The sequence below is a fragment of the Mizuhopecten yessoensis genome, unplaced genomic scaffold (assembly GCF_002113885.1).
Source record: "Mizuhopecten yessoensis strain PY_sf001 unplaced genomic scaffold, ASM211388v2 scaffold477, whole genome shotgun sequence".
Classification (NCBI taxonomy): Eukaryota; Metazoa; Mollusca; class Bivalvia; order Pectinida; family Pectinidae; genus Mizuhopecten; species Mizuhopecten yessoensis.
Window position 1 is genome coordinate 279,124 of NW_018403566.1, and position 8,867 is coordinate 287,990.

The 8,867-nt window shown below is 36.3% G+C and overlaps 1 protein-coding gene across 1 annotated transcript in view; it reads right to left on the reverse strand.

The window, feature by feature from the left end:
• The window catches only part of LOC110449693, a 34,579-nt gene extending 29,988 nt beyond the window's left edge, over positions 1–4,591 (reverse strand). The window contains exons 1-2 of the mRNA XM_021496722.1: positions 4,360–4,591; positions 1,769–1,978 (exon numbers count right to left, since the gene is read on the reverse strand). Coding sequence (XP_021352397.1) covers positions 1,769–1,960 — 192 coding nt within the window. The 5' untranslated portion in view covers positions 1,961–1,978; positions 4,360–4,591. The remainder of the gene's footprint in view (positions 1–1,768; positions 1,979–4,359) is intronic.
• Between the last annotated feature and the right edge of the window lie 4,276 nt (positions 4,592–8,867).

The window sequence follows — 8,867 nt, forward strand, 5'->3', positions numbered from 1 at the left end:
GACCCATCTTCTAGGATAAACTCTCCACCACTCAGTACCCAGGAGGGTCAGACCCATCTTCTAGGATAAACTCTCCACCACTCAGTGCCCTGGAGGGTCAGACCCATCCTCTAGTATAAATCCTCCACCTCTCAGTACCCTGGAGGGTCACACCCATCTTCTAGTATAACCCCTCCCCCACTCAGTACCCTGGAGGGCCACACCCATCTTCTAGTATTAACTCTCCACCACTCAGTACCCAGGAGGGTCAGACCCATCTTGTAGTGTAAACTCTCCACCACTCAGTGCCCTGGAGGGTCAGACTCATCTCCAATATAAACTCTTCACCACTCAGTACCCTGGGGGGTCAGACCCATCTTCTAGGATAAACTCTCCACCACTCAGTCCCCTGGAGGGTCAGACCCATCTTGTAGTGTAAACTCTCCACCACTCAGTGCCCTGGAGGGTCAGACCCATCCTCTAGTATAAATCCTCCACCACTCACTACCCTGGAGGGCCAGACCCATCTTCTAGTATAAATCCTCCCCCACTCAGTACCCTGGAGGGGCAGACCCATCTTCTCGTATAAATCCTCCACCACTCACTACCCTGGAGGGCCAGACCCATCTTCTCGTATAAATTCTCCACCACTCAGTATCCTGGAGGGTCAGACCCATCTGCTAGTATAAACTCTCCACCACTCAGTACCCTGGAGGGTCAGACCCATCTCAAGTATACACTCTGATCACTATCTCGGTTGATGTTTACCACCAAGTTTCATCAAAATCTGACCAACAGTTTCTGAGGAGAATTTAAAATGTGATTGTTATGGATTATTTCAGGCTTTCCTCTAAATGACCCCCTTTGAGCCCCTATGGGCAGATCAGTCATGCCATTATAATATGAAATTTTGATGAAATACATCAGTAAGTTTCAGAGAAGAAGTGTTTTGAAGGTTTGTACTCTTATTACAGTTATGCACCAGGGGGTTATACCAACAATAATTCAATACTTTTCATAAATACATATATTTGAAATATTGTTTGGGAGTTTAAGCATATTATGACATAAAATTACAGATATAAGGAAAGGGTTGAAACCAATATTTATTAAATTAGGTACACTTAGTATGGTAACTTTCAAAAGTATTTAACATAATCTTTGATATATCATTGATGCTTGTTGAACTGATGCTCACTTTTCGTATGGCCTAGATATGGGTCCGAGGCCTGCTACAATAGCCCTCAGCTTCGCCTCAGGCCAATGTAGCAGGCATCGGACCAATAATTGGGCCAATACCTATACAGAAATAACCAATCAATAATACTACATTATTGTTATATTCCTTGAATATTTCAATATATTAGAAGAAAAAAAATTGTTTGCATCACTCACCTCAAAATTCATCACATATGCAAATAACATGGAGATCAATTTAATGTATTATCTTTATATCAATTATTTTCATCCAACACTATTCTAAGAGAAAAGAAATAATAAAACCAAGTCTCAACAGGCCACAGTAAAAGTCTGTGCTAGTTTGTCCACCAATCTTGTGTACTTCGTGACGTCACGTTACTTTTGTAGTGTGATGACATGTAATTGTGACGTCACGATGTTGTCCTTTTGAAATAAACCTGAAGAGCCCTGTGAAGGGTGAAAGCAGTTTGAATTTTAGTCGGTTATTAGATCTTATTTTTTCTAGATATTAACTTACTTCACATGGACTTTTAATCCTTTTTATTATACCAGTACATGTATATATACAAACAGACTTGACGTAACTTACCAGTGTTGAGTTGTCGTGATATTGGCCACGCTTACAGCCTGGACATCTCCGACACTCCCCGGTGGCGGTGCTGACAAACTTCCAAGATTTACAATACTTATAGACAATACCAGTACCAGTGTCTGCTGTGTTGACATGCACAACAAGCAGCCCCAGCAACACCAAGGCAACGACAAAAATGTTCCTCAACATTTACTTGATCAGCCCACACTGAAAAAGAACAATTTATAAAACATTATTTACATGGTAGGGAGAGGACATGAGTTTTAAAGTTATATATATATATATAAAGACAGAAGTCAATTTTATATCAGAAAGAAGTGTCTATCACCTAGCTATAAAAAGTCATAAATAATATGTCATACTACTCCGGCAGACATGAGGTCAGTCATACACAAAAGTCAATCTTATATAACTGCAAAGGTCTGAGTCGTACACAGGTCAATATCATAGACACTTAATTACACTGGTCAATATATCATAGACAATGATCAGTCTTAAGCTGACACTGGTCAATATATCATAGACAATGGTCAGTCTTACACAGGTCAATATATCATAGACAATGGTCAGTCTTACACAGGTCAATATATCATAGACAATGGTCAGTCTTACACAGATCAATATATCATAGACATGAGGTCAGTCATACACAAAAGTCAATCTTATATAACTGCAAAGGTCTGAGTCGTACACAGGTCAATATCATAGACACTTAATTACACTGGTCAATATATCATAGACAATGATCAGTCTTAAGCTGACACTGGTCAATATATCATAGACAATGGTCAGTCTTACACAGGTCAATATATCATAGACAATGGTCAGTCTTACACAGGTCAATATATCATAGACAATGGTCAGTCTTACACAGGTCAATATATCATAGACAATGGTCAGTCTTACACAGGTCAATATATCATAGACAATGGTCAGTCTTACACAGGTCAATATATCATAGACAATGGTCAGTCTTACACAGGTCAATATATCATAGACAATGGTCAGTCTTACACAGGTCAATATATCATAGACAATGGTCAGTCTTACACAGGTCAATATATCATAGACAATGGTCAGTCTTACACAGGTCATTATATCATAGACAATGGTCAGTCTTACACAGATCAATATATCATAGACATGAGGGCAGTCTTACACAGATCAATATATCATAGACAATGGTCAGTCTTATACAGGCCAATATATCATAGACAATGGTCAGTCTTAAGCTTACACTGGTCAATATATCATAGAAAATGGTCAGTCTTAAGCTTACACTGGTCAATCTCATTGCAAACATTTTGTTATTTTTTCTCAAAAGAGTAACATGTGTAGGATAATAAACCGAAAGGGTTCTGTTTACTATTCACTAGTTTTGGAAACTGCAGTGTCCATTCCCAACAGGTCATAATGTCAGTAAAACAGATACGTGACCCAGTACTTCTTCAAAACAAAATGTTTTTCTTCTTCAAATTTACCAAATTTGGTCTTGAACGTAAATCATTCTAAACCACTTTTCATTGAAATTTTAACGGACAAACCACGAATACGAAGTTTCATGCAGGATACTTGATATATGCTTACAGAATTAATGTAAATGGATTTATATGCGATATAAGATACACCTTTAGTCAATACACCGTTAATAAAGGCTTGTATTATGGGTGTTTTGTTTTGTACTGTATCTGGCAAGACGTTTTGCGACAGTAGATAATCGCAAAAAAAACATATTTTAACTTAAATTACTGATATTAAATTAATTATAAGTTTTGTTTAGACATAAGTAAACTTAAACTATGAAGGAAAACATATGAATGATCGCTGAACAGAAAGAAAATGCAAAGCTTTTAATATCAGAAAAAGTGACATGACAACGATTTTTCAAGTATATTGGCATGTTCATGTACACTTTAAGAAAAATTTACTGTATGTTTTCATTCAAAAAATTGTTTGTTTTTGGAAAACATATCAATGTTGAAACAGTGACATATAGGCTCTATTATAGGTAGTGGAAGGACCATACGACATGATTTTCAGTTAATGGCGCATGATAATTAAGTTAGAATGGGCGTTTTTAAAGGTATAACACCCCACTATACGATAGTATAGGGGAGGGCAATACCTATATATATTTATTATTATATATTGGAGGTGATACCTAAACATATCATGTTAGATATATTCTGGAACCCGGTTACTTAATTATAAAAACGTGGTATTCTATTGCTAAATTGCTGATTTCTAGTATTTGGCATTTTCCCAACTGGGCCTAATATTCCCATTGATGACTAGGTCAGAGACGTAGTATATATACGTCTCTGATTAGGTCAATGTTACCCACGCATGTTTCGTAAAAAAATCAGCTAAACTGATTGGTATTTATTGTATTATTTCAATGAACTATAATAATAATACATCAATGCTTCTATACAAGCTTCCTGCGTCAATATTAATGACATATTTCATGTCATATTTCATCTGTTCATTGTGAAATGTTTACAAACACGGGCGCACGTGACCATGACTGTCATTGTGACTGTCTTACGCAATAAACGATAAATATCACTTATATATCAATTACTCACCAGTTTCGTGCAGATTCTGTAAGTTTTCAGTGTGGCTAAGTCCTATGTTCAAAAAGGGTCCATCATCAGCCGTAAGTGCGACTGATGCTGGCGTCAAAATAATGTTTTCGATCAATCGGAGGTTGCCATTCGCCAATGTATATGTGTGCACTCGTGACTAATCACAGCATTGGGTACTGTACACGTTCGAATTTTTTAGAGTGCAGTTTATTAGGCCAACGTTAACAGTGGAGTTAAGGTAAGAATTTGTTATTTCAGCAGACAGACTGTTAATTCACAATATTTGCCGGTCTCATTCAACGTACTTTTATATGTAATCCATTTAAAACGAATATCATAAACTATTCTTAAATTTAAACAGAGACGTATTACTATATATATTACAATATATCGTAATATATAGATATACGTTAAAATATATATCTAATTCCACCATACAAATGTTCATTTTAAATATGAAAAATACCACAGTAAATTTCAAGAACTCTTTTTTAATTAAAGAGAACCTCTCAAATTTTAAGCAAATGCACTTATTCGCAGAGACACAATGATACATGTACGGTTTCCATTAGTATAGGAGAATAGTTTTGATATAATTCGCAAGTACGAAACACGAGTAAGATATATATGGAAAAAAATGTCAACAAAAGAGTGAAATGTGACTGTTATTCATCAGGAAACCAAGAATATTCGTTTTATTATGGGTTTTTTTCTAATAAAGACGTTACCCGATGAGAACAGAGACTCCATCTCCCGCCAAAAAAATCGGTATAGACTATAAACAAACGTCGGGGCATCAGTGACGTCACAATTAACAATGCCCATTGTTTCTTATTTTTTTTTACTGAACCCTGCACTCTGGGGATTGGTCAGTTTAATGTGAAAATGATAAAAAGTGTTATTCTGTCTGTAGAAAAATATCAACTTTATTTTCACTAGTACTGTAGCCTTGTATTTAATTGGTAAAAAATGTAAAAAAGTACTATTTCCTGTATCCAAGTGTCTGGTAGAGAGGACGTCCCGAAGTCCTGGACCGGAAACATACTTATCGTATGTTGAACAATTAAGAAAACACAGATTTTGCAGACTTCAAGACTTCAAACTCCTGGATATAAATTACATCCACCCTTTAGCTCTGTCTATAAATGAATACTAAAAACCGCGCCAAAACATGTAACAAAGACACCTGGACTGACCACTAACCGAAATAAGGTAACACCTTTATTTAGAATAATTACCTTCTATGAACGCAACAAGGTAAGACAAGTGACATGTGACAACAGACTCACGTGTACAAAAACAACACAGGTAGACGGCACAGTGATCGTACACAGCACATGTATAGGCGAACAGCACGATAATTAATTTTATTTTAAAATCATTTTATCACAGTCTTTAATAAAACATCAATATGTTCACATTGTTACACATGTAAATGCATTACTTACATTTATCATATTTTCGAACTCGTCGTAAATTATGAGAAATATGACATAATTCATAGCGACTTGCAATTTGCATGATGCAGTGCAGTAATCTAAAAAAAATCAAGTTGCCGTACACTTAGACGATTTTTTTTTGACGATATTTCATTTAATACAATGGTTTCACTGACACAATGAATGTGTGTAATGTAGATACATCTTTATTTAGTTGTAGACAGTAAAATATGTGGAGGGAAGTACTACAAATGTTAATTCAGACACGTCATAGTTATCACTCGTAAATTTTCGGCGATACCAAACAACGTGTTTGTAAGCCTGGGAGATATATTGACCCATATATGAACGTTTTCTATGGTTTAAGTAAACTCTGAAAATGTGAATCAACGATCCAAAAAGCCTCAAACTCATGACAGCCTCTGAAGTAAGGAAATCGAATATAGAAAAAAACTCACCTTCAACTGCAGTCCACCTCGTGTGATCACCGCCTGTGTAGTAGCAATATCCGGTGTCGTAATTAACACACAGTGTACCATGCACAGGGACCTGAACATTTGTTACAACTATACGTGGACCAAAACTAAAGTGTTCAGGGTACTTTTAAATGTTTTAGGGTTTTGGATCGACTTTTCGAAAGTAATTTTACATGTTTAAGGGTTTAGATAGACTTTTGGTAAAAATGCCACCCCAATGCTTATATATATAGCATAATGGGGGTTAGGCATTTTTTTTTACCGAAAGTCGATCTAAACCCCTTAACATGTAATATTACTCTTAATACCTTAGTTTAGGCCCAAATATAACTGTAACAAAAAATTGCTTTCCTGACATAATACAGACATTTTCACCCAACTCTGTGCTGTAGCCACGGAGATGTCTATATGTACATGTATGTTACAGCTATAGAAGTGCTATATACATAATGGTGTAGAGATCTATCTAGAGTAGACTAATATTGAAGTGTAAAACGTGTCAGGTGTTTAGATGATGCACTTTGTAAAAGTGGCACACCCCTCTAATTACGAGCTTGGTTATTCTAATTCGTTGCTCTTGACTGAAATCTGAAAATAGACCCCACATATAACTTTCACAAAACAAAAATCACATTATTGGTGGATATACAACAAATGCTTCGTATCATTAAAGATGAATAACTTCACTTTCAATCATTTAAGCCTAAAATATTAGCCCAAAACACTTGCTGTAGTACCAGATTCGTCCTTCCCAAGGAAGGAGACAAACATGAAATCATTCTACTTGAGCTCTATACTTTTTTTTATGACTTTTAAGATGGTGTATCTCAACTAGATCATTTAACCTCCCCGTTCGCTATACATACGTACAATTAGTTGTTATATATGTACCGAAATGACTCGATTCGCTTACGCTTACGCTTTGATTAATACTTGGTCAAAGATGTGCGAGAGTCTATGAGCCCCCTCATCTCGATTTAGAACTAGCCAACTGCAGCGTATCCAAATGGCTTCATTTATCTGCCGTTTGAACAGATTGCTCTCTCTGTCCAATACTTGGGAGTTATCACAGTCAATCACATGATTTTTCTGTGTGGCGTGGTCTATGATTGCTAATTTATTGATCTGGGACTCCGATTGCATCCTTTCTAATCGAATGAATTTCTTTCCCTCTTGGGTTTCTGTATCTTTCAGGTGTTAATCATGGCGGACCCGAAATCACCCTCTAGTCTCTCCAATATCCGATGCGTCACAGTTGTTGCATCCGATTTTGCATTCCGTCTTTTCGTATTGCAGAGTTATCTGCTCTTGTGAGCAGATATTGATTGTTACGTCATTTGTTTGTGAGAGTAAAGTCATAAATTTTTGAGAAAACGACCTAATTTTCTCACACAAACTTATGACGTAACAATCAATACCTGCTCACAAGAGCAGATAACTCTGCAATACGAAAAGATGGAATACATGCATTCTGCGACGTTTTCTTTTGGTGTTTTATCCTTAGGTTGTACTAGGATATTACGAAGCGTCTTGTTGGGCTTCATGGCTGTTGCTATGCCATGACCGCAATACATCCTTTGGATGGTTTCGGATATTTACCTTTTATATACGAGATGACCATATGACCTTAAGTTTTGTTCTTATTGTTGATTGGCCTTTTCTTGTGCTTCCCCTTACTTTGACACTGTTTTTGTACTCGTTTGAGGATATGCACAGGTTTTCATTGCCTCAGCGATGTGACGCTCTGCTCTTGTATTTTGTCCTGTTGTTTTGTGACAATTGTATTACATTCGTTGAGCAATGTGCGTACAACGCTTAACTTCTGGTGCAGCACAGCAACAGGTTAAAGGTTATACCTTTCTAATGATTTAGTCAGAAAGTTTGGTTATACGTCTTTGTCTAGGCAATAACTGATGTACGCTGAATAAACATCAAACCAGTGTGTCACCGCTCACATTCATCATGGTCAAGGTCACACCAAGAACATCAAACCAGTGTGTCACCGCTCACATTCATCATGGTCAATGTCTCACCAAGAAATCGGCATTTTCAATTTCTTCTTGTAAAAATATATGGTCTAAAATATCCTTTTGTAGCTTAAAACCTAGTCGTAACATATTAATGTCTTTAGAGTGGAGTAATGACGTCAGAGCTGTTACATAGAACTACAGAGTTGGGACAGAGTCCTGACACAATTCCATAAACAGTCCTGACATGAGGTAAGAGTCGTCACACAAGACCTACAGACATGACGTTTTATTTTTAAACTTCGTCTAAGAAACCACGAGACATTGATGCTTTTTAGATTCTGACTTGTTTGGATGAAGTACTATTAGGTTTGTTCAAATGAATGACCTTGGCATACTTTCATGTTCATTGGGGTCAATTGTTTGAAATATTTTTACTGAAAATCTGTGGGGAATGTATACGTATAAATATAGTGATGTTATTGGTACTCAATACCTTAAGTACTCCATTTTTGAATATAATTTAACAACACATTTGTCTTTTTTATTATATTGATTTATTTTAAGCAAAATTCAAAAATTTGTAATCCTGAGTTTTACCTGAGATCAAATTCAGGCATGTGTAC